This window comes from Panulirus ornatus, chromosome 18 (assembly GCF_036320965.1).
Source record: "Panulirus ornatus isolate Po-2019 chromosome 18, ASM3632096v1, whole genome shotgun sequence".
Taxonomy (NCBI): domain Eukaryota; kingdom Metazoa; phylum Arthropoda; class Malacostraca; order Decapoda; family Palinuridae; genus Panulirus; species Panulirus ornatus.
This window is the reverse complement of record NC_092241.1, coordinates 46,422,514-46,448,506: the sequence shown is the minus strand read 5'-3', so window position 1 is coordinate 46,448,506 and position 25,993 is coordinate 46,422,514. Positions and strand designations below refer to the sequence as shown.

The window sequence follows — 25,993 nt, the reverse complement described above, 5'->3', positions numbered from 1 at the left end:
CCACTGTCAGCAAGTCTACCCCGGTATACCACATCGTTACCAATTCATCTTATTTCCTTGCACGCCTTTCTCCCTCTGCATGGTTCAGGCTCCGAATCACACAAAATCTTTTTTCACTACACATTTCCACCTCCCATTTGTATCCTACTTCTCCTCATTCCACTCCAACTCCGTCACTATATCCTTGGTCATCTTCCTCACTCATTCTCTCCATGTGCCAATTCACTTCAAAACACCACTTTCTGCTCTCTCTTTCCCACGCTCTTTTTTTATCCACACATCTCTCATTACCCTGACGTTTAATCACGCGATCCTAACCCACTCACACCAACACATTGTCCTCAATATGTCATTTCAGCACATCAATCCTCCTGCGCACAACTCTATATAGACATGCCTGCAATCCATACAACATTGTAGGATCCCACTATTCCGTCAATAACATTACCCATTTTTGCCTTTCCGAGATAATGTTACTCACTTCCTAACCATCATTTCAAGGCCCCCAGAATTGTTCGCCCCCTCCCCAAACTTTATGATCCACTTCTGCTGCCATGGTTCATCGTGCCAGATCCACTCCCAGATATCTAATAACACTTCACTTCCTACAGTTTTTCTCCTTCATATTCACCCTCCAATTTTGAGCTTGACCCATCACCCTACTGTACCTAATAACCTTGCCTCTTATTCACATTTACTCATTAACTGTCTTATTCACACCACTTACCTAAATCTCAGTCACCAGCTTTGCAGTTTTCACATGAATCACACTTCCACCAGCGATGTATCATCAGCGGAACATCAACTGACTCACTTCACCAAGCTCTCTCATCCCCAACTGAACTTCTTACTTGCCCCTCTTTCCTTAACTCTTGCATTTACCTCCCTATCAAACCCCATCGATTAACAAAGTAAACATCCATGGAGACATCACACACTCCTGCCGCAAACTACCCATTCACTGAGAACCAAATACTTTCCTCTCTTCACTACACGTACAATGCCTTACATCCATCGATAAAAACTTTTCACTGCTTCTACAACTTTCCTCCCACAACTATATTCTTAATACCTTCCACTGAGCATCCTCTATCTACTCTTCATTTGCCTTCTTCCTATCACATAAAATTGCTACTTACAAATCCATTTGATTTTCTATCGTATTTCTCACATACATTCTTCAAAGCAAAACACCTGATACACACATCCTCTACCACTTCTGAAACCAAACTGCTCTTCCCCAATCTGATGCTCTGTACATGCCTTCACCCTCTCAATCAATTCCCTCCCATATTATTTACCAGGAATACTAACAAAAACCTATACCTCTGTAATTGGAGCACTCACTCTTATCCCCTTTGCCTTTTGTCAATGGCTCTTATGCACGCATTTCCGCCATTCATCAGGCACCTCACCATGAGTCATACATTACATAAATAACCTTTACCAACCAGTCAACAATTCAGTCACCCCCTTTTTATAATTCCACTGCTTATACCATCCAAACCTGCTGCTTGCGGCTTTCATTTCTGCAAAGCTTTCTCTACCTCATTGTCTGTTTAACAAATCATTTTCCATAACCCTCTCATTTGCACACCAACTCGGACCAAAACACCCTATTCTGCCCACTCTTATCAATCAAACATATATATTATATTTATATATATATATATTTAGTTTTTTTTTTTTTTATACTTTGTCGCTGTTCTCACGGCAGTTGTGTTGCGATTTGTGAGGTTGTAGCGCAAGGATACAGACGGAAAGGTAATGGCCCAACCCCCCCCCCTCCCCCCCATACCATGTACATAAACACGTTCAGACACGCAAAACATAAAACCTACACAGCTTTCCATGGTTTACCCCAGACGCTTCCATGTCCTTGCTTCAATCCATGACAAGGCACGTCAAACCCTGTATACCACATGACTCCAATTCCACTCTATTCTTGACCTCCTTTCACCCTCCTGCATGTTCAGGCACGTTCACACAATAATTTTTCACTCATCTTTCCACCTCCATTTGGTCTCCCTCTTCTACTCGTTCCCTCCACCTCCGTCACATATAATCCTCTTGGTCAATCTACTCCTCACTCATGCTCTCCATGTGCCCAAACCATTTCAATAACACCCTCTTCTGCTCACTCAACCACCTCTTTTTTATTTCACACTCTCTCTTACCCTTACGTTACTTACTGCGATCAACCAGCCTCACACCAAACATTGTCCTCAAACATGCGGCTCAGTTTCCTCCAGGCCCGCGTACCAGGGCCGGTCCTGGGGGGGGCGTGCTACAGCAGCTCGAGCACGGACCAGAGAGCCTGTGCGAGTCGTGCCGGGTTCGGGTGGCACTAAGGTCTCTTTGGGGGGGGGTAACCGCGGTCTTCATTCTGGTGTAGGAGAGAGAGTCGCCACTGAATTCCATTCAATCACCCTATTAGCCCATTTTGCTTTCCGGATAATGTTCTCGACTTCCACACATTTTTCAAGGCTCCCAAAATTTTCGCTGAAACCCCCTCCCCCACCACTATATCCACTTCCGCTTCCAGGTTCCATACCGCTGACAGAATCTCACACCCAGATATCTAAAAACACTATCACTTCCTCCAGTTTTTCTCCATACCAAACTTCACCTCCCAATTGTGGGGTGGGGAGGTGGTTTGTTTGGGGAAGTAAAATTTTGGGTTTTGGGGAAAGTTTTTGGGGAAAAAAAAGAACGTGGTTTTAGAGAGGAAAAGGGTGTTTTGGGGAAAGGGTTGGGCACTTTGGGGAAAGGGGTGAGGAAAAATTTCCCCAAAAGGAAAATATGTGTTTAAAGGTGGAGGGAAGGGGAGAAGTGGGGGGGGAAAAATTTGGGGGTGGAAAAATGGAAATGAAAAAGATTTTGTGTGATCGGGGGCCGAACATTTCAGGAGGGGGAAAGGAGGGGGCCAAAGGGAAAAGAGTGAATTGGGTTTGTGTGGTTTTTTACCGGGGGTTTACGTTTTCTGGCAGGGGGATTTTAATTAGGGTTTTTAATTAAACGTTTGGGGGGAAAAAATGGGGAAAACTGTGTGGGGATTATATTTGGGTTTGTGGAGTATGTATTTTCAGGGGTATGGGGGTGGGTTGGGGAAATTTTTTGTTGGGTTTTTTGCGTACTCCAAAGGGAAGGCCCGGCAAAACAAAAAAAAAAAAAATTTTACTATATAATAAAATTTTAAATTAAAAATTATATATATTATATTATATATATATATTTTAAATTTTATTTATTTAATAATATAATTAAAAGGAAAAAAAGGGGAAAAAGCGGGAATAATTTATATGGCAAAAAATAAAATAGGGTTGGGTGTATTTAGGGAACATGTGGATTGGCAAAAAAGGTTTGGGGGATGAGAAGAGGGGAGGTGGGTTTAAATTTAAAAAGGGTTTTGGGGAGTGGTGGGGTGAAGAAGTAAAAGTATTAGTGAAGAGAAGAGAGAGGTTTGGACGTTTTTGCAGGGGAAAAAAAACAATTGGTGGGAGAAGTATAAAAGAAAGAGACAGGGGTAAGAGAAAGGTGAAGAGGTGAAAAAAAAGGGGAAATTTTTGGGTTTTTTGGGGGGGAGGTTTTCTTAAATTTTTTTGGGTTTTAAAAAAATTTTTTGGAAAGGGGGTAAAAAAAAAGTGCTAAGACCCAAATGGAGCAAATGGGGGAAAATTATGAAGGGGCAAAAGGGGGTGATAACAAGTAGGGTGTGTAGAAGGAGAAAGGAGTGGTTTTTTGGGTTTGTTTAATGTGTTTGAGATAGAGTGGAGATATTTTTGGGGTGTTTTTGGTGAGGTTGGGGTGCAAAGTGAGAGGGGGTTGGGAAAATGATTTGGTAAAAGAGGAAGGGAGGAAAAAACTTTGGGAAGAGAAAGCCCAAACAAGGGGTTTGGTTTGGTTTTTGCAGGAAATTTTTTTAAAAAAGGGGGTTACTGTTTGTTTATGGTTTTTAAAAGGGTTTTTTAATTATGTATGACTAGGGGGAGGTTTCCCAAAGGGTTGGCGGAATCCCTGCTTTTGCCCTTTTACAAAAGGGAAAAGGGTTAAGAGTGAGTGACAAAATTTTCAGGGGTTTTAAGTTTTTTGGTATTCCCGGGAAAAATTTTATGGGGGGGTATTGATTGGAGGGGAAACCCGGGACAGAGCAAGATTGGGGGAAAAGGCAGTGTGGTTTTTAGAAATTTGGTAGAGGGATTTTTTTTTTTTTGTTTTGGGGGAAACAGGTGTTTTTTTTTGGGAAAAATGTATGTGAAAAATTAGAAAAGCAAATGGATTTGTATGTAGCATTTATGGAATCTGGAGAAGGATATGATAGAGTTGAAAAGATGCTCTGTGGAAAGGGATTAAGAAAAAATTGGGGGTGAGGGGGGGTTTTTAGAAGCAGTGAAAAGTTTTTATCGAGGATGTAAGGTTTTGTGTGTAGGAAGAAAAGGGAAAATGATTGGTTTCATTTAATGTTGGGTTTTTGGGAGGGGTGGTGATGTTCCTGGGTTTTTTTAATTTGTTTTATGGGGGGGGGGGTTGTTTGGGAGGTGAAAAAGGGGTTTTTGGAAAAAGGGGAAATTTGAAATTTGTTTGGGGGTGGAAGGTGGGAAGTGGGTCAGGGGTTCGCTATTTTACAGGGGTGGTATTTATGGGAAAATGCAGGAAATGGTGACTGAGTTTTTTAAAAATGTTTTGGAAAAAAGGAAAATTTTTGAGTAAATGTGAAAAAAGAGCAAAGGTTTTTGGTAAATTGGGGGTTTAGGGTCAAGAATTGGGGGGGTGGTTTTTGGAAAAAAGGGGAAAAAAAAGGGGGGGAAATGAAATGTTTTTTTGATTCCGGGGTGGTTTTGGGAGCGGGTGGAAATGGAAAGGGAAAGGGTGGGTCATTGGGGGGGGGAGGGGGGGAAAAAATTCCCGGGGGCCCCTTTAAGGGAAAGTGTTTGGGAAATCCCGAGTAAAATTTTTCGGAAAGCAAAAAATGGGTATGTTTGAAAAAAAGTGGTTCCAAAAGTTTAGGTTGCGGGCGGGGCTATGGTAGAGTTGGGGAGGAGGTGGATTGCTGGAAAGAATGTTTGGGACAATTGGGTGTGGGGTGGTTTGACGAGTAAGTAATAGGGTAAGAAAGTGTGTGGAAAAAAAAAAGGTGGTTAGGAAGAGAAGGGGTGTTTTAAATTTTTTTTGGGGCCATGGAAGAATGGTAGGAAAAAAATTGACAAGAGGAAATGTGTGGAGGGGGGGGAACAGGAGAAGGGGAGACCAAATTGAGTGAAAGGGAGTAAAAAAATTTTTTGGTTTGGGGGCCTGACATGCGGGGGGGTGAAAGGGGAAAGGGGAATAGAGTAAATTTGGACGATGTGGTAAAAGGGTTGAGTGCGTCAGGGGTTGAACAGGGTGTAAAAGCTTGGGGTAAACCCGGGAAAGCTGTTAAGGATGTTTTTGCTTTGGACAGAAACTTTGTGGGGGGGGGGGGCCCTTTTTGTTTTTCCCTTCGCAAAACCATCGCAAAGGGGGGGTGACAGCAAAATTAAAAAAAGGGGAATAATTTTATAAAAAAAATTTTTCTTTTTTTTAAAATTGAATTTTAAAAAAGGAGGGGTTTTAAAAAAGGGAGGGTTTTTGGGGAAAAAAAAAAAAAAAAAAAAAAAAAAAAAAAAAAAAAAAAAAAAGAAATTGAGGGGGAGATGTATAAAAGAAGGACGGGAGGTCAAGAGAAATTGCAAGAGGTGAAAAGAGGGCAAATGAGAGTTGGGGTGAGAGAGTATCATTAAATTTTATGGAGAAAAAAAAGAAGTTCTGGAAGGAGGTAAATAAAGTGCGTAAGACAAGGGAGCAAATGGGAACTTCAGTGAAGGGCGCAATGGGGAGGTGATAACAAGTAGTGGTGATGTGAGAAGGAGATGGAGTGAGTATTTTGAAGGTTTGTTGAATGTGTTTGATGATAGAGTGGCAGATATAGGGTGTTTTGGTCGAGGTGGTGTGCAAAGTGAGAGGGTTAGGGAAAATGATTTGGTAAACAGAGAAGAGGTAGTGAAAGCTTTGCGGAAGATGAAAGCCGGCAAGGCAGCAGGTTTGGATGGTATTGCAGTGGAATTTATTAAAAAAGGGGGTGACTGTATTGTTGACTGGTTGGTAAGGTTATTTAATGTATGTATGACTCATGGTGAGGTGCCTGAGGATTGGCGGAATGCGTGCATAGTGCCATTGTACAAAGGCAAAGGGGATAAGAGTGAGTGCTCAAATTACAGAGGTATAAGTTTGTTGAGTATTCCTGGTAAATTATATGGGAGGGTATTGATTGAGAGGGTGAAGGCATGTACAGAGCATCAGATTGGGGAAGAGCAGTGTGGTTTCAGAAGTGGTAGAGGATGTGTGGATCAGGTGTTTGCTTTGAAGAATGTATGTGAGAAATACTTAGAAAAGCAAATGGATTTGTATGTAGCATTTATGGATCTGGAGAAGGCATATGATAGAGTTGATAGAGATGCTCTGTGGAAGGTATTAAGAATATATGGTGTGGGAGGAAAGTTGTTAGAAGCAGTGAAAAGTTTTTATCGAGGATGTAAGGCATGTGTACGTGTAGGAAGAGAGGAAAGTGATTGGTTCTCAGTGAATGTAGGTTTGCGGCAGGGGTGTGTGATGTCTCCATGGTTGTTTAATTTGTTTATGGATGGGGTTGTTAGGGAGGTGAATGCAAGAGTTTTGGAAAGAGGGGCAAGTATGAAGTCTGTTGGGGATGAGAGAGCTTGGGAAGTGAGTCAGTTGTTGTTCGCTGATGATACAGCGCTGGTGGCTGATTCATGTGAGAAACTGCAGAAGCTGGTGACTGAGTTTGGAAAAGTGTGTGGAAGAAGAAAGTTAAGAGTAAATGTGAATAAGAGCAAGGTTATTAGGTACAGTGGGGTTGAGGGTCAAGTCAATTGGGAGGTGAGTTTGAATGGAAAAAAACTGGAGGAAGTGAAGTGTTTTAGATATCTGGGAGTGGATCTGGCAGCGGATGGAACCATGGAAGCGGAAGTGGATCATAGGGTGGGGGAGGGGGCGAAAATCCTGGGGGCCTTGAAGAATGTGTGGAAGTCGAGAACATTATCTCGGAAAGCAAAAATGGGTATGTTTGAAGGAATAGTGGTTCCAACAATGTTGTATGGTTGCGAGGCGTGGGCTATGGATAGAGTTGTGCGCAGGAGGATGGATGTGCTGGAAATGAGATGTTTGAGGACAATGTGTGGTGTGAGGTGGTTTGATCGAGTGAGTAACGTGAGGGTAAGAGAGATGTGTGGAAATAAAAAGAGCGTGGTTGAGAGAGCAGAAGAGGGTGTTTTGAAGTGGTTTGGGCACATGGAGAGAATGAGTGAGGAAAGATTGACCAAGAGGATATATGTGTCGGAGGTGGAGGGAACAAGGAGAAGAGGGAGACCAAATTGGAGGTGGAAAGATGGAGTGAAAAAGATTTTGTGTGATCGGGGCCTGAACATGCAGGAGGGTGAAAGGAGGGCAAGGAATAGAGTGAATTGGAGCGATGTGGTATACCGGGGTTGACGTGCTGTCAGTGGATTGAATCAGGGCATGTGAAGCGTCTGGGGTAAACCATGGAAAGCTGTGTAGGTATGTATATTTGCGTGTGTGGACGTATGTATATACATGTGTATGGGGGGGGGGTTGGGCCATTTCTTTCGTCTGTTTCCTTGCGCTACCTCGCAAACGCGGGTGACAGCGACAAAGTATAATAAAATAAAATGAATAAATATATATATATCTTTTCTTTTTCTTTCATACTATTCGCCATTTCCCACGATAGCGAGGTAGCGTTAAGAACAGTGGACTGGGCCTTTGAGGGAATATCCTCACCTCGCCCCCTTCTCTGTTCCTTCATTTGGAAAATTAAAAAGAAAAAAAACGAGAGGGGAGGATTTTGTTTGATTAGAAAGGGTAGTGAGTGGTGGGATGAAGAAGTAAGATTATTAGTGAAAGAGAAGAGAGAGGCATTTGGACGATTTTTGCAGGGAAAAAATGCAATTGAGTGGGAGATGTATAAAAGAAAGAGACAGGAGGTCAAGAGAAAGGTGCAAGAGGTGAAAAAGAGGGCAAATGAGAGTTGGGGTGAGAGAGTATCATTAAATTTTAGGGAGTATAAAAAGATGTTCTGGAGGGAGGTAAATAAAGTGCGTAACACAAGGGAGCAAATGGGAACTTCAGTGAAGGGCGCAAATGGGGTGGTGATAACAAGTAGTGGGGATGTGAGAAGGAGATGGAGTGAGTATTTTGAAGGTTTGTTGAATGTGTTTGATGATAGAGTGGCAGATATAGGGTGTCTTGGTCGAGGTGGTGTGCAAAGTGAGAGGGTTAGGGAAAATGATTTGGTAAACAGAGAAGAGGTAGTAAAAGCTTTGCGGAAGATGAAAGCCGGCAAGGCAGCAGGTTTGGATGGTATTGCAGTGGAATTTATTATAAAAGGGGGTGACTGTATTATTGACTGGTTGGTAAGGTTATTTAATGTATGTATGACTCATGGTGAGGTGCCTGAGGATTGGCGGAATGCGTGCATAATGCCACTGCACAAAGGCAAAGGGGATAAGAGTGAGTGCTCAAATTACAGAGGTATAAGTTTGTTGTGTATTCCTGGTAAATTATATGGGAGGGTATTGATTGAGAGGGTGAAGGCATGTACAGAGCATCAGATTGGGGAAGAGCAGTGTGGTTTCAGAAGTGGTAGAGGATGTGTGGATCAGGTGTTTGCTTTGAAGAATGTATGTGAGAAATACTTAGAAAAGCAAATGGATTTGTATGTAGCATTTATGGATCTGGAGAAGGCATATGATAGAGTTGATAGAGATGCTCTGTGGAAGGTATTAAGAATATATGGTGTGGGAGGCAAGTTGTTAGAAGCAGTGAAAAGTTTTTATCGAGGATGTAAGGCATGTGTACGTGTAGGAAGAGAGGAAAGTGATTGGTTCTCAGTGAATGTAGGTTTGCGGCAGGGGTGTGTGATGTCTCCATGGTTGTTTAATTTGTTTATGGATGGGGTTGTTAGGGAGGTGAATGCAAGAGTTTTGGAAAGAGGGGCAAGTATGAAGTCTGTTGGGGATGAGAGAGCTTGGGAAGTGAGTCAGTTGTTGTTCGCTGATGATACAGCGCTGGTGGCTGATTCATGTGAGAAACTGCAGAAGCTGGTGACTGAGTTTGGTAAAGTGTGTGAAAGAAGAAAGTTAAGAGTAAATGTGAATAAGAGCAAGGTTATTAGGTACAGTAGGGTTGAGGGCCAAGTCAGTTGGGAGGTAAGTTTGAATGGAGAAAAAGTGGAGGAAGTACAGTGTTTTAGATATCTGGGAGTGGATCTGGCAGCGGATGGCACCATGCAAGCGGAAGTGAATCATAAGGTGGGGGAGGGGGCGAAAATTCTGGGAGCCTTGAAGAATGTGTGGAAGTCGAGAACATTATCTCAGAAAGCAAAAATGGGTATGTTTGAAGGAATAGTGGTTCCAACAATGTTGTATGGTTGCAAGGCGTGGGCTATGGATAGAGTTGTGTGCAGGAGGATGGATGTGCTGGAAATGAGATGTTTGAGGACAATGTGTGGTGTGAGGTGGTTTGATCGAGTAAGTAACGTAAGGGTAGGAGAGATGTGTGGAAATAAAAAGAGCATGGTTGAGAGAGCAGAAGAGGGTGTTTTGAAATGGTTTGGGCACATGGAGAGAATGAGTGAGGAAAGATTGACCAAGAGGATATATGTGTCGGAGGTGGAGGGAACGAGGAGAAGTGGGAGACCAAATTGGAGGTGGAAAGATGGAGTGAAAAAGATTTTGTGTGATCGGGGCCTGAACATGCAGGAGGGTGAAAGGAGACCAAGGAATAGAGTGAATTGGATCGATGTGGTATACCAGGGTTGACGTGCTGTCAGTGGATTGAATCAGGGCATGTGAAGCGTCTGGGGTAAACCATGGAAAGCTGTGTAGGTATGTATATTTGCGTGTGTGGACGTGTATGTATATATATGTGTATGGGGGTGGGTTGGGCCATTTCTTTTGTCTGCTTCCTTGCGCTACCTCGCAAACGCGGGAGACAGTGATAAAGCAAAAAAAAAAAAAATATATATATATATATATATATATATATATATATATATATTTTATATCTATTTATTTTGCTTTGTTGCTGTCTCCCGCGATTGCGAGGTAGCGTAAGGAAACAGACGAAAGAAATAAAAAGAGTGTGGTCGAGAGAGCAGAAGAGGGTGTTTTGAAATGGTTTGGTCACATGGAGAGGATGAGTGAGGAAAGATTGACCAAGAGGATATATGTGTCAGAGGTGGAGGGAACGAGGAGAAGTGAGAGACCAAATTGGAGGTGGAAAGATGGAGTGAAAAAGATTTTGAGTGATCGGGGCTTGAACATGCAGGAGGGTGAAAGGTGTTCAAGGAATAGAGTGAATTGGAACGATGTGGTATACTGGGGTGGACGTGCTGTCAATGGATTGAACCAGGGCATGTGAAGCATCTGGGGTAAACCATTGAAAGTTCTGTGGGGCCTGGGTGTGGAAAGGGAGCTGTGGTTTCGGTGCATTATTACATGACAGCTAGAGACTGAGTGTGAACAAATGGGGCCTTTGTTGTCTTTTCCTAGCACTACCTTGCACACATGAGGGGGGAGGGGGTTGTTATTTCATGTGTGGAGGGGTGGTGATGGGAATGAATAAAGGCAGACTATGAATTATGTACATGTGTATATATGTATATGTCTGTGTGTGTACGTATATATATGTGTACATTGAGATGTATAGGTATGTATATTTGCGTGTGTGGACGTGTATGTATATACGTGTATGTGGGTGGGTTGGGCCATTCTTTTGTCTGTTTCCTTTCGCTACCTCGCTAACGCGGGAGACAGCAACAAAGCAAAACAATAAATAAAATACATTTCAACGTATACATACATATATATACACAGACATATACATATATACACATGTACATATATGGTTCACCTCCAACTTGGTCTCCCACTTCTCGTTCCCTCCACCTCAGACACATATATCCTCTCTGTCAATTTTTCCTCACTCATTCTCTCCATGTAACCAAACAATTTCAATACACCCTCTTCTGCTCTCTCAACCACACTCTTTTTATTACCACAGATTTCTCTTACCCTTTCATTACTTACTCAGTTAAACCACCTCACATCACATATTGTCCTCATACATTTCATTTCCAACACATCCACCCTCCTCCACACAACCTCTATCTATAACCCATGCCTTGCAACGATATAACATTGCTGGAGCCACTTTTCCTTCAAAGAAACCCATTTTTGCTCTACAAGATAATGTTCTCTCTTTCGACACATTCTTCATCCCTCCCAGAACCTTCACCCCCTCCCCCACCCTGACTTACTTCCACTTCTATGATTGCATTTGCTGCCAAGTCCACTCCCAGATATCTAAAACACTTCACTTCCTCCAATTTTTACTAATCAAACTTACCTCCCAACTTACTTGTCCCTCAACCCTGCTAAACGTAATAACCTTGCTTTTATTCATACTTACTCTTAACTTTCTCCTTTCACACTCTTCCAAACTCAGTCACCAATTTCTGCAGCTTCTCATTAGAATCAGCCACCAGTGCTGTATCATTGGCTAACAACAACTGTCTCACTTCCCAGGCCTTCTCATCCCCAACAGACTGCATACTCGCCCCTCTCCAATGAGTGCTTCCATGTTACTGTAGCTTACTTTTTTTACCTATACTGGATAATACTAGATAAGATATTGGTTGTACTGTTAGTTCAAATTATTTCAATATTCATAAGTCTAGCCTTAACAGGAAGGGTACCTCAGACACATTATGGTGTGGTGCCTGCACTTCAAGGTGTTTAATGGAACCTTACGGCAACAGTGATTATGTGTGGGAACAACAGTTGGCATCAGGAGAATTTTGTGTCGAGCCCTCACCATTACAGCAATCTGCTACTCTTCCTCCCTTTCTTATAAAATCAAACTGCTTGTGTTTGTTATTCTTATCTGTCATTTTTGGGGGAACAGTCATGTGACTGTGGGAGTAGTTATTCTATTACATTTTCTGATGGCTTTTCATGGCAACATTGCAGTTTAAGGGATCTGTGGTTAGTGCATGTCCCTCACCTCCAGCTTTTAATCCTTATCCACTCCCAGATATCTACAAAATCCATCTGGCTCCAAGGAAAAAAAATGATACAAATGCACAGGATGGAAAAAGTTGGTCTGGAAGATGTCTGGTCAGCACATCATTCATAGAATTCTGAGCTGCTGGGTGGCCAGGAGTAGTAGGTTAATGATGTTATCTCTGTAGCAGTCTATGAATGGCCAAAGGTGAGCCTGAAATGTGTGTGTCACCACCAACTTTTTGGGAGAACAGCTACAGACATGGAAGAAATATTTCCTCAACGGGAAGACAGAGGTTTAAAATGTCATAATCCCAAATTTCCAAGAGAATCTCTTAAGCTCATGGAACACATTGTAGGGAAGAAAAAGCACTCAGAATTCTGGACATGCAACAGCCACTCAGCTACAAATACTCATGGAACCCTTCCAAAAACACACAACCAATACAAACACCCAACAAGTAACAACACAAAATACACAATCCCACAATTCACAAGCTAATACTACTATTCCACAAAACCCTATTCACATGCTACAACTCAACATCAATGGTATCCATCAAATACACAGAAGTACTCAACCTACTTCGTGAATACAACATGCACACAGTCCTCATCCAAGAAACCAGACTTATACTCCCCACTCACTATGAAGACACAACCCTAAAGCAGAAAACAAGGGCAAGTGGAACCAATAGCATTTGTAAAGCACAACATCCAATTCACTGATGGCAGTCAATATACAAAAGAGATCACAAACAATCACAACACTCTTGACAAACAGTCCATAGAAATAAATCTACGAAACACTTTCTGCTACATACCTAACACCTACATGCTTTTCTTCCTCATATGCCCTTCTAGGTACACTCCCAGCTACAAAACTTGACCAATGCACTCACCGCTTATACAAGTATAGATTTCAATACCCATCATCCTGTTTGGATCACTACTCATGCCTAAGTCCCTAGATTGAGCTATCAAAACCAGATGAACAACTGAAACCACTCACTCAACATCCTCACCCTGTTCAACCAATCAATTAGACTCCCACTCATTCAAATCCAGATCCAACCTCACCAGATATAGCATTTTGCATAGCAGCACTACATTTACGAGCCAATTGGAGCACACCGCATGAACCCTCCATTGGCCATCTATCCTTTATGACAACACTTCAACAAACCCATCCAACCCACAAAGCCATCAAAATAGTATACACAAACTATAGGAAAACAGATTGGCTGGTATTCATACAGTGCACTCCAGATAGATTTTTATAGCAATATTGCAGTTTAAGGGATCTGAGATTAGTTTCAAGGAATATGCATGTTCCTCATCTCCACTTTTGCCATCATTTCCACTCCCAAGTATATACAAAACGAACTTCTCCAAGTTGTGTCTATTCAAACTCACACTCCAACAAACCTCTCTCCCTCCACAGCTAAACCTAATAACCTTGATTCTGTTCACATTTACTCAGAATTTTCCTCTATAACCTTAACCAAACCACACTTATAAAACACCATAGCCATATTAAATTAAACTATATGGATAAAGGAGAGAAAAAGGATACTAATGCACAGAATGGAAAAACTGGTCTAGAAGATGTCTGGTCAGTGCAACATCCAGATAATTCTGAGCTGCTGGGTGGCCTAGAGTAAGCAGGTTAATAATGTTACCTCTGAAGCAGTCTCTGAATGGCCAAAGGTGAGCCTGATCTGTGTCACCAATACTTCATCAAGTATAATTTCCTATCCCTATACTATGCCATCTCATACTTCACTAACTATATCAACCAAACCAGCAAGAAACACATACCTCAAGAACATAAAAAAACAATATGATCTGGCCTTCATGCAGACTGCAGACCTCATGAAGAAAAGAAATATGCTCAGACAAAACCATTCACCACCAACAGATCATGGAACACAGCTCTGAAGAATACCATCACTGTCATAATTGAAGAGAAGCTAACAAAAAACTACATTCCTTCCTACACAATCTGTACTAGCAAGTAAAAGCAATGCACTGTTTGTTTGGTAAAAAGAGTCTGAAGATGCCATCTACTAGTGGGCAAGAAAAACATGCAGAGCTTTGCTCACATTGAACACTGAACATTAACAACTTGGGTTCAATTACTTGCAGTGACAGGTCCACCATGTTAAGTTACATGGTTCCCATTCCATGTAACCTCTACTACTGTTAGCCTGCACAGTAATCTCTACAATTGTTAGCCCACACAACTGAGTTGGGATTACAACATTAACTTTCGTCAAAAGGTGCACGTAGTCTAAATCTGATTCACACACTTCAAATGAGATTAATGATACACAACACACAGAAAGCCTGCAGAGAAATTATGAGGTGGGGTGACCTTGGCCTGACATGAGGCACAGCAAAGATTTTGTAAAAGAATAATGAAGTTTTTATTCTAACCAGCTCTATACAGGAGAGGATTTATTTCATCTAATGGATGCAGTAAACTGTAAAATGTTGGCAGTCGTTCTCCATCTGGTTTCGGTGATGCTATTTCCGTTGCAGGCACCTGACGCTCCAGAAGAATTCCATACTTCACTGGCCACACATTCCGAACCTGGAAAAAGTTACCAATTAACTTACTGCAGTGAAAAACTTGAAACTACAGAATATGGCAAAAGTTTACAGTAAATTTCCCATATCCATGACAACAATTTGTATGAATCTCCCACAGGGCTCCAAAATGGAAAAATAAGATATACGCTATATGAATAGATAATTCATGAAATGATACAGAAAATCAAAAGGATGAGGCAGACTTCCTGAATCATAGGATGCTCTGACACCATATTGTTCCTTTATCATATTAGATCATTTATTTTCCAATATACATACATATTCTACTGTAACACACTTACACTTTCCCATTATCATTAAAAAAAGATCAAAGAGAAAAGAGCAAAATGCTTGCTTTGATTTAGGGGATCTCAACTTTCCCTAACCAGACATCTCAACCAAAATAATAACCAACAATCCAACACAGTGAATGGTCTAAGTGATCTTTATCAAACACCTATGGGAACTTCCAAGACAACCCTGTGACAGTATAAAACAAGGGTAACTCTCCCTAAATGCTAACCCTGCCTCAGATAGACACTTGTCATTGGCACTTCTAGGTAGGTAATCCCTCCTTGCACAAGTGCCAGAGACTCAACTATTGTAGGTACCATCATATTCAAGCCATGAAGTCAAGAAAGAATATCCTCTCCAGCAATATGGTCAGTTTTCTTTGTTAGTTAGCTAAACTCCAATGTAGCAGCAAGGCAGAAAGGGGAGAGAAATGAATCATCAAGGCTAATGGCTTCTGACCTGTATTACCTCTAGTGATAAGCTAATGAGCTTAATTATAATGATAACACATGTGAAGGCAAGGCAGAAAGGAGAGAGATCTTGATCATCTGAGCAAATGGTTCATTGTCAGTGGTGCATACACCACAAGTGATATGCATGAACTGACCAGTTGGTACATATTAGCATCAAAAGTTTTTATTATATGTAAAAGTGACAAAGAATATATGCATAAAACAGAATGTAAATAAATTTTCATGTTACAAAAAGTTACATATTTCACAGGTATTTCTCTGTTAATTAACCATTAATGTCTCCAGATGGATATTAACATAAGCTGAGCTCGATTCAAAAGATCAGATAAAACTTAATCCTGAATACAATGACTATAATTTGTCTTCAGATCATGAGAAAAGTGATTTTATGGACTGACTCTTTCAGAACTGAAAGTTGACCAAGATGAGGCAGGAGCAGGTTTTCTAGCAAAATTGGAAGTAGCAATGCCTGCAACTGGCTGGCTTTGAAAACGCTGTATCTGATTGGTGAAGTTGTTAATTTCACATACTTTTATAGTTTTGCTGTTATGAAAAAACTACCAATGAATCATATTCATTATAACGAGAAAAGATTTTATCATATGAATAAAAACAGTAATAATTAGTGATCAATTTTTCAGAGTAGGTCAATAAATGATACATGTACAGTAGCAACTCACTTGACGCTCAGACCTATATCCAGCACGTTTTAGCATGTTATGCTGAAGCATCTACAAAACTTCAATGCATTATCAGAGTGAGAGTAGTGGACATAATATATTTCTGAAGTGATTTTTTTTCATTTGTGCAAGAATATCTTTGAAACTATAGCTACCCACTATTATTAAACTTAAAAAGCATAAATTTTGAGCATCAAAAAAGAGAACTTAGTGAGACATCATGGAGTTAATACCAGAAACATTAAATTTATGAAAAGATGAAAACCATCTTACTAAGTTAAACCTCTGATTGATAATGTGTCATATACAGAACAGACCACCTGCAAGTGGGCTATGTATTGTTAAGGGTTTCCAAAAATTCTGCACACAGTAAATAGACATTTACTGACTTAGAGAACATTAACTGGCATCTTCAACAATGCTTCCATATCCCTGCCCATATTTTCATTAAAATTCAGCTAGTCAGTGTCCATCAAAATATTGAGGAGTATAGGACAACTGCACACAGGCAGGATAGCATAAGAAAATCCCACATACTGTGTGGATGTCCTAGTTGCTATGAGCTCTGACAGCTTAGATTACAATGCCAGTCATAGTTTTCCCATACTAATCAGGAGACAAAGAAAATTACTAAATACAGTAAACCCTTGATTTAATGTACCTCAATATAACAGATTTCATATTTAATTGACAAGGCAAATAATAATACATTAATGAATAATCATTTAAAAAAATGCCCTTGGTTTGGTAGTGTGTGAAAGACTCACTTTGTTTCAGTCTCAGTCTGCCTCAAGCTATTGTGCGGTCAGGTTGTATACAGAGAATTGTGGCCTTACATATTAAATAATTTTACAATCTATACAATTTACATTGGCATCAAGTGATAGAGGAGTTAAAACAGTGTGTGAGCTGTAAATAGATATATACATTTTTTTTCATTATTATACTTAATCACCGTCTCCTATATCAGCGAGGTACTGCAAGGAAACAGACAAGGAAAGGCTCAACCTACCCACATACACATGTATATACATAAACATCCATACACACACATATTATATATATTATATTATACTTTGTCGCTGTCTCCCGCGTTTGCGAGGTAGCGCAAGGAAACAGACGAAAGAAATGGCCCAACCCCCCCCCATACACATGTATATACATACGTCCACACACGCAAATATACATACCTACACAGCTTTCCATGGTTTACCCCAGATGCTTCACATGCCTTGATTCAATCCACTGACAGCACGTCAACCCCGGTATACCACATCGCTCCAATTCACTCTATTCCTTGCCCTCCTTTCACCCTCCTGCATGTTCAGGCCCCGATCACACAAAATCTTTTTCACTCCATCTTTCCACCTCCAATTTGGTCTCCCTCTTCTCCTCGTTCCCTCCACCTCTGACACATATATCCTCTTGGTCAATCTTTCCTCACTCATTCTCTCCATGTGCCCAAACCATTTCAAAACACCCTCTTCTGCTCTCTCAACCACGCTCTTTTTATTTCCACACATCTCTCTTACCCTTACGTTACTCACTCGATCAAACCACCTCACACCACACATTGTCCTCAAACATCTCATTTCCAGCACATCCATCCTCCTGCACACAACTCTATCCATAGCCCACGCCTCGCAACCATACAACATTGTTGGAACCACTATTCCTTCAAACATACCCACTTTTGCTTTCCGAGATAATGTTCTCGACTTCCACACATTCTTCAAGGCCCCCAGAATTTTTGCCCCCTCCCCCACCCTATGATCCACTTCCGCTTCCATGGTTCCATCCGCTGCCAGATCCACTCCCAGATATCTGAAACACTTTACTTCCTCCAGTTTTTCTCCATTCAAACTCACCTCCCAATTGACTTGACCCTCAACCCTACTGTACCTAATAACCTTGCTCTTATTCACATTTACTCTTAACTTTCTTCTTCCACACACTTTACCAAACTCAGTCACCAGCTTCTGCAGTTTCACACATGAATCAGCCACCAGCGCTGTATCATCAGCGAACAACAACTGACTCACTTCCCAAGCTCTCTCATCCCCAACAGACTTCATACTTGCCCCTCTTTCCAAAACTCTTGCATTTACCTCCCTAACAACCCCATCCATAAACAAATTAAACAACCATGGAGACATCACACACCCCTGCCGCAAACCTACATTCACTAAGAACCAATCACTTTCCTCTCTTCCTACACGTACACATGCCTTACATCCTCGATAAAAACTTTTCACTGCTTCTAACAACTTGCCTCCCACACCATATACTCTTAATACCTTCCACAGAGCATCTCTATCAACTCTATCATATGCCTTCTCCAGATCCATAAATGCTACATACAAATCCATTTGCTTTTCTAAGTATTTCTCACATACATTCTTCAAAGCAAACACCTGATCCACACATCCTCTACCACTTCTGAAACCACACTGCTCTTCCCCAATCTGATGCTCTGTACATGCCTTCACCCTCTCAATCAATACCCTCCCATATAATTTACCAGGAATACTCAACAAACTTATACCTCTGTAATTTGAGCACTCACTCTTATCCCCTTTGCCTTTGTACAATTGCACTATGCACGCATTCCGCCAATCCTCAGGCACCTCACCATGAGTCATACATACATTAAATAACCTTACCAACCAGTCAACAATACAGTCACCCCCTTTTTTAATAAATTCCACTGCAATACCATCCAAACCTGCTGCTTTGCCGGCTTTCATCTTCCGCAAAGCTTTCACTACCTCTTCTCTGTTTACCAAATCATTTTCCCTAACCCTCTCACTTTGCACACCACCTCGACCAAAACACCCTATATCTGCCACTCTATCATCAAACACATTCAACAAACCTTCAAAATACTCACTCCATCTCCTTCTCACATCACCACTACTTGTTATCACCTCCCCATTTGCGCCCTTCACTGAAGTTCCCATTTGCTCCCTTGTCTTACGCACTTTATTTACCTCCTTCCAGAACATCTTTTTATTCTCCCTAAAATTTAATGATACTCTCTCACCCCAACTCTCACTTGCCCTTTTTTTCACCTCTTGCACCTTTCTCTTGACCTCCTGTCTCTTTCTTTTATACATCTCCCACTCAATATATACATACATATACATTTCAAAGTATACATACACCGATATATACATATATAGAAATGTACATATTCATACTTGTTGCCTTCATCCATTCCCATCGCCACCCCACCACACACGATATTGTGGAATTACATACTAAATAATTTTACAATCTATACAATTAAAATTAGCATCAAGTGATAGAGGAGTTAAAAAAAGTGGGAACTGTAATAAATTTTTTTTATTCTATTACTATACTTAATCACTATCTCCTACTATACTTAATCACTATCTCCTACATCAGCGAGGTAGTGCAAGGAAACAAATGAGAAATGGCCCAAACCACCCACATACACATGTATATACATAAACATCTATACACACACATATACATAAATATACATTTCAACGTATACATATATATACACATACAACGATATATCCATAAATACACATGTACATATTCATACTTGCTGCCTTCATCCATTCCCATACCCACACCACCACCCTCTTAGTCAAAACCCTCATATAATTTCCCAGGAATACTCAACCAACTTATAACTCTGTAATTTGAACACTCACCTTTATCCCCTTTACCTTTGTACAATGGCACTACGCATGCATTCCGCCAATCCTCAGGCACTTCACCATGAGCCATACACTGAATATCCTCACCAACCAGTCAAAAACACAGTCACCCCATTCCTTAATAAATTCCACTGCAATACCATCCAAACCCGCCACTTTGCCGGCTTTCATCTTCCACAAAGCTTTCACTACCTCTTCCCCATTTACCAAACCATTCTCCCTGACCCCTCTCACTTCGCACACCACCTCGACCAAAACACCCTATATCTGCCACTCTATCATCAAACACATTCAACAAACCTTCAAAATACTCACTCCAGCTCCTTCTCACATCACCACTACTTGTTATTACCTCCTAAGTAGCCATCTTCACCGATGTTCCCATTTGTTCTCTTGTCTTACGCACTTTATTTACCTCCTTCCAAAACATCTTTTGGTTCTCCCTAAAATTTAATGATACTCTCTCACCCCAACTCTCATTTGCCATCTTTTTCACCTCTTGCACCTTTCTCTTGACCTCCTGCCTCTTTCTTTTATACATCTCCAAGTCATTTGCACTATTTCCTTGCAAAAATTGTCCAAATGCCTCTCTTCTCTTTCACTAATAATCTACCTCTTCATCCCACCACTCACTACCCTTTCTAATTTGCCCACCTCCCACGCCTCTCATGCCACAAACATCTTTTGCGAAAGCCATCACAAGTCTCCTTCCAAAGCTCACTTACTCTCACCACTCTCTTCACCCTGACATTCACTCTTCTTTTCTGAAAACCTCTACAAATCTTCACCTTCATCTCAACAAGATAATGATCAAACATCCCTCCCGTTACACCTCTCAGCACATTAACATCCAAAAGTCTCTCTTTCATGCGCCTATCAATTAACACATAATCCAATAAGGCTCTCTGGCCATCTCTCCTACTTACATACATATACTTATGTATATCTCTCTTTTTAAACCAGGTATCCCAAATCACCGGTCCTTTTCCACCACACAAATCTAAGAGCTCTTCACCATTTCCATTTACAACACTGAACACCCCATGTACACCAATTATTCCCTCAACTGTCACATTACTCACCTTTGCATTCAAAGCACCTATCACTATAACCTGGTCTCGTGCATCAAAATTGCAAACACACTCACTCAGTTGCTCCCAAAACACTTGCCTCTCATGATCTTTCTTCTCATGCCCAGGGGCATATGCACCAATAATTACCCATCTTTCTCAATCCACTTTCAGTTTTACCCATATCAAATGAGCCTAATTTCTTACCCTCTATCACATAACCCAACAACTCCTGTTTCAGGAGTAGTGCTTCTCCTTCATTTGCTCTTGTCCTCTCACCAACCCCTGACTTTACTCCAAAAGCATTCCCAAACCACTCTTCTCCTTTACCCTTGAGCTTCGTTTCACTCAGAGCCAAAACATCCAGGTTCCTTCCCTGAAACATACTACCTATCTCTCCTTTTTTCTCATCTTGGTTAAATCCACACACATTTAGACACCCAAATCTGAGCATTCAAGGAGGATGAGCACTCCCCAAGTGACTCCTTCTTTTTCTCCTTTTAGATAGTTAAAATACAAGGAGGGGAGGGTTTCTAGCTCCCCAGCTCCCGTCCCCTTTAGTCGCCTTCTACGACACGTAAGGATTGCATAGGAGATATTCTTTCTCCCCTATCCCCAGGGATATACATATATATTATTTTTTTTTATTATTTTGCTTTGTCGCTGTCTCCCATGTTTGCGAGGTAGCGCAAGGACACAGACAAAAGAAATTGCACAACCCACCCCCATTCACAATGTACACACACACACGCCCACACATGCAAATATACATACCTATACATCTCAATGTACACATATATATAAACACACAGACACATACATCTATACCCATGCACACAATTCACACTGTCTGCCCCTATTCATTCCCATTGTCACCTCGCCACACATGGAATACCATCCCCCTCCCCCCTCATGTGTGCGAGGTAGCACTAGGAAAAGACAACAAAGGCCACATTCGTTCACACTCAGTCTCCAGCTGTCACGCAATAATGCCCGAAACCACAGCTCCCTCTCCACATCCAGGCCCCACACAACTTTCCATGATTTACCCCAGACGCATCATATGCCCTGATTCAATCCACTGACAGCACGTCAACCCCGGTATACCACATCGATCCAATTCACTCTATTCCTTGCACGCCTTTCACCCTCCTGCATGTTCAGGCCCCGATCACACAAAATCTTTTTCACTCCATCTTTCCACCTCCAATTTGGTCTCCCACTTCTCCTCGTCCCCTACACCTCCGACACATATATCCTCTTGGTCAATCTTTCCTCACTCATTCTCTCCATGTGCCCAAACCATTTCAAAACATCCTCTTCTGCTCTCTCACGTTCTTTTCATTTCCACACATCTCTCTTACCCTTACGTTACTTACTCGATCAAACCACCTCACACCACATATTGTCCTCAAACATCTCATTTCCAGCACATCCACCCTCCTGCGCACAACTCTATCCATAGCCCACGCCTCGCAACCATACAACATTGTTGGAACCACTATTCCTTCAAACATACCCATTTTTGCTTTCCGAGGTAATGTTCTCAACTTCCACACATTCTTCAAGGCTCCCAGGATTTTCGCCCCCCTCCCCCACCCTATGATTCACTTCCGCTTCCATGGTTCCATCCGCTGCCAGATCCACTCCCAGATATCTAAAACACTTTACTTCCTCCAGTTTTTCTCCATTCAAACTTACCTCCCAATTGACTTGACCCTCAACCCTACTGTACCTAATAACCTTGCTCTTATTCACATTTACTCTTAACTTTCTTCTTTCACACACTTTACCAAACTCAGTCACCAGCTTCTGCAGTTTCTCATATGAGTCAGCCACAAGCGCTGTATCATCAGCAAACAACAACTGACTCACTTCCCAAGCTCTCTCATCCACAACAGACTTCATACTTGCCCCTCTTTCCAAAACTCTTGCATTCACCTCCCTAACAACCCCATCCATAAACAAATTAAACAACCATGGAGACATCACACACCCCTGCCGCAAACCTACTTTCACTGAGAACCAATCACTTTCCTCTCTTCCTACACATACACATGCCATACATCCTCGATAAAAACTTTTCACTGCTTCTAACAACTTGCCTCCCACACCATATATTCTTAATACCTTCCACAGAGCATCTCTATCAACTCTATCATATGCCTTCTCCAGATCCATAAATGCTACATACAAATCCATTTGCTTTTCTAAGTATTTCTCACATACATTCTTCAAAGCAAACACCTGATCCACACATCCTCTACCACTTCTGAAACCACACTGCTCTTCCCCAATCTGATGCTCTGTACATGCCTTCACCCTCTCAATCAATACCCTCCCATATAATTTACCAGGAATACTCAACAAACTGATTCATGTGAGAAACTGCAGAAGCTGGTGACTGAGTTTGGTAAAGTGTGTGGAAGAAAGTTAAGAGTAAATGTGAATAAGAGCAAGGTTATTAGGTACAGTAGGGTTGAGGGTCAAGTCAATTGGGAGGTGAGTTTGAATGGAGAAAAACTGGAGGAAGTGAAGTGTTTTAGATATCTGGGAGTGGATCTGGCAGCGGATGGAACCATGGAAGCGGAAGTGGATCATAGGGTGGGGGAGGGGGCGAAAATTCTGGGGGCCTTGAAGAATGTGTGGAAGTCGAGAACATTATCTCGGAAAGCAAAAATGGGTATGTTTGAAGGAATAGTGGTTCCAACAATGTTGTATGGTTGCGAGGCGTGGGCTATGGATAGAGTTGTGCGCAGGAGGATGGATGTGCTGGAAATGAGATGTTTGAGGACAATGTGTGGTGTGAGGTGGTTTGATCGAGTGAGTAACGTAAGGGTAAGAGAGATGTGTGGAAATAAAAAGAGCGTGGTTGAGAGAGCAGAAGAGGGTGTTTTGAAGTGGTTTGGGCACATGGAGAGGATGAGTGAGGAAAGATTGACCAAGAGGATATATGTGTCGGAGGTGGAGGGAACAAGGAGAAGAGGGAGACCAAATTGGAGGTGGAAAGATGGAGTGAAAAAGATTTTGTGTGATCGGGGCCTGAACATGCAGGAGGGTGAAAGGAGGGCAAGAAATAGAGTGAATTGGAGCGATGTGGTATACCGGGGTTGACGTGCTGTCAGTGGATTGAATCAAGGCATGTGAAGCGTCTGGGGTAAGCTATGGAAAGCTGTGTAGGTATGTATATTTGCGTGTGTGGACGTATGTATATACATGTGTATGGGGGGGGTTGGGCCATTTCTTTCGTCTGTTTCCTTGCGCTACCTCGCAAACGCGGGAGACAGCGACAAAGTATAATAAAAAAAAAAATAACTCAACAAACTTATACCTCTGTAATTTGAGCACTCACTCTTATCCCCTTTGCGTTTGTACAATGGCACTATGCACGCATTCCGCCAATCCTCAGGCACCTCACCATGAGTCATACATACATTAAATAACCTTACCAACCAGTCAACAATACAGTCAAGTCAATTGGGAGGTAAGTTTGAATGGAGAAAAACTGGAGGAAGTAAAGTGTTTTAGATATCTGGGAGTGGATCTGGCAGCGGATGGAACCATGGAAGCGGAAGTGAATCATAGGGTGGGGGAGGATGCAAAAATCCTGGGAGCCTTGAAGAATGTTTGGAAGTCGAGAACATTATCTCCGACAGCAAAAATGGGTATGTTTGAAGGAATAGTGGTTCCAACAATGTTGTATGGTTGCGAGGCATGGGCTATGGATAGAGTTGTGCGCAGGAGGGTGGATGTGCTGGAAATGAGATGTTTGAGGACAATGTGTGGTGTGAGGTGGTTTGATCGAGTAAGTAATGTAAGGGTAAGAGAGATATGTGGAAATAAAAAGAGCGTGGTTGAGAGAGCAGAGGAGGGTGTTTTGAAATGGTTTGGGCACATGGAAAGAATGAGTGAGGAAAGATTGACCAAGAGGATATATGTGTCGGAGGTGGAGGGAACGAGAAGTGGGAGACCAAATTGGAGGTGGAAAGATGTAGTGAAAAACATTTTGAGTGATCGGGGCCTGAACATGCAAGAGGGTGAAAGGCGGGCAAGGAATTGAGTGAACTGGATCGATGTGGTATACCAGGGTTGACGTGCTGTCAGTGGATTGAATCAGGGCATGTGAAGCGTCTGGGGTAAACCATGGAAAGTTCTGTGGGGCCTGGATGTGGAAAGGGAGCTGTGGTTTCGGGCATTATTGCATGACATCTAGAGACTGAATGTGAACGAATGGGGCCTTTGTTGTCTTTTCCTAGCGCTACCTCGCACACATGAGGGGGGAGGGGGATGGTATTCCATGTGTGGCGAGGTGGCGATGGGAATGAATAAAGGCAGACAGTGTGAATTGTGTGCATGGGTATATATGTATGTGTCTGTGTGTGTATATATATGTGTACACTGAGATGTATAGGTATGTCTATTTGCATGTGTGGACGTGTATGTATATACATGTGTATGGGGGTGGGTTGGGCCATTTCTTTCATCTGTGTCCTTGCGCTACCTCGCAAACGCAGGAGACAGCGACAAAGTAAAAAAATAAATAAATAAATATATATATATATATATATATATATATATATATATATATTTTTTTTTCATACTATTCGCTATTTCCCGCGATAGCAAGGTAGCGTTAAGAACAGAGGACTGGGCCTTTGAGGGAATATCCTCACCTGGCCGTCTTCTCTGTTCCTTCTTTTGGAAAAAAAAAAAAAAAAAAAAAAATATATATATATAGGAGGTCAAGAGAAAGGTGGAAGAGGTGAAAAAGAGGGCAAATGAGAGTTGGGGTGAGAGAGTATCATTAAATTTTAGGGAGAATAAAAAGATGTTCTGGAAGGAGCTAAATAAAGTGCGTAAGACAAGGGAGCAAATGGGAACTTCAGTGAAGGGGACTAATGGGGAAGTGAAAACAAGTAGTAGTGATGTGAGAAGGAGATGGAGTGAGTATTTTGAAGGTTTGTTGAATGTGTTTGATGATTGAGTGGCAGATATAGGGTGGCAGATATAGAGTGGCAGATATGTTTTGGTCGAGGTGGTGTGCAAAGTGAGAGGGTTAGGGAAAATGAT

General features: G+C 41.7%; 1 protein-coding gene across 1 annotated transcript in view; it reads right to left on the bottom strand.

Annotated features, from left to right (window-relative positions):
• The window catches only part of shtd (anaphase promoting complex subunit 1), a 596,397-nt gene that overhangs the window by 525,407 nt on the left and 44,997 nt on the right, over nt 1-25,993 (bottom strand). Inside the window, exons 4-7 of the mRNA XM_071673058.1 lie at nt 20,831-20,853; nt 20,603-20,609; nt 15,140-15,171; nt 14,559-14,740 (exon numbers count right to left, since the gene is read on the bottom strand). Of these exons, the coding sequence (XP_071529159.1) occupies nt 14,559-14,740; nt 15,140-15,171; nt 20,603-20,609; nt 20,831-20,853 (244 nt within the window). The remainder of the gene's footprint in view (nt 1-14,558; nt 14,741-15,139; nt 15,172-20,602; nt 20,610-20,830; nt 20,854-25,993) is intronic.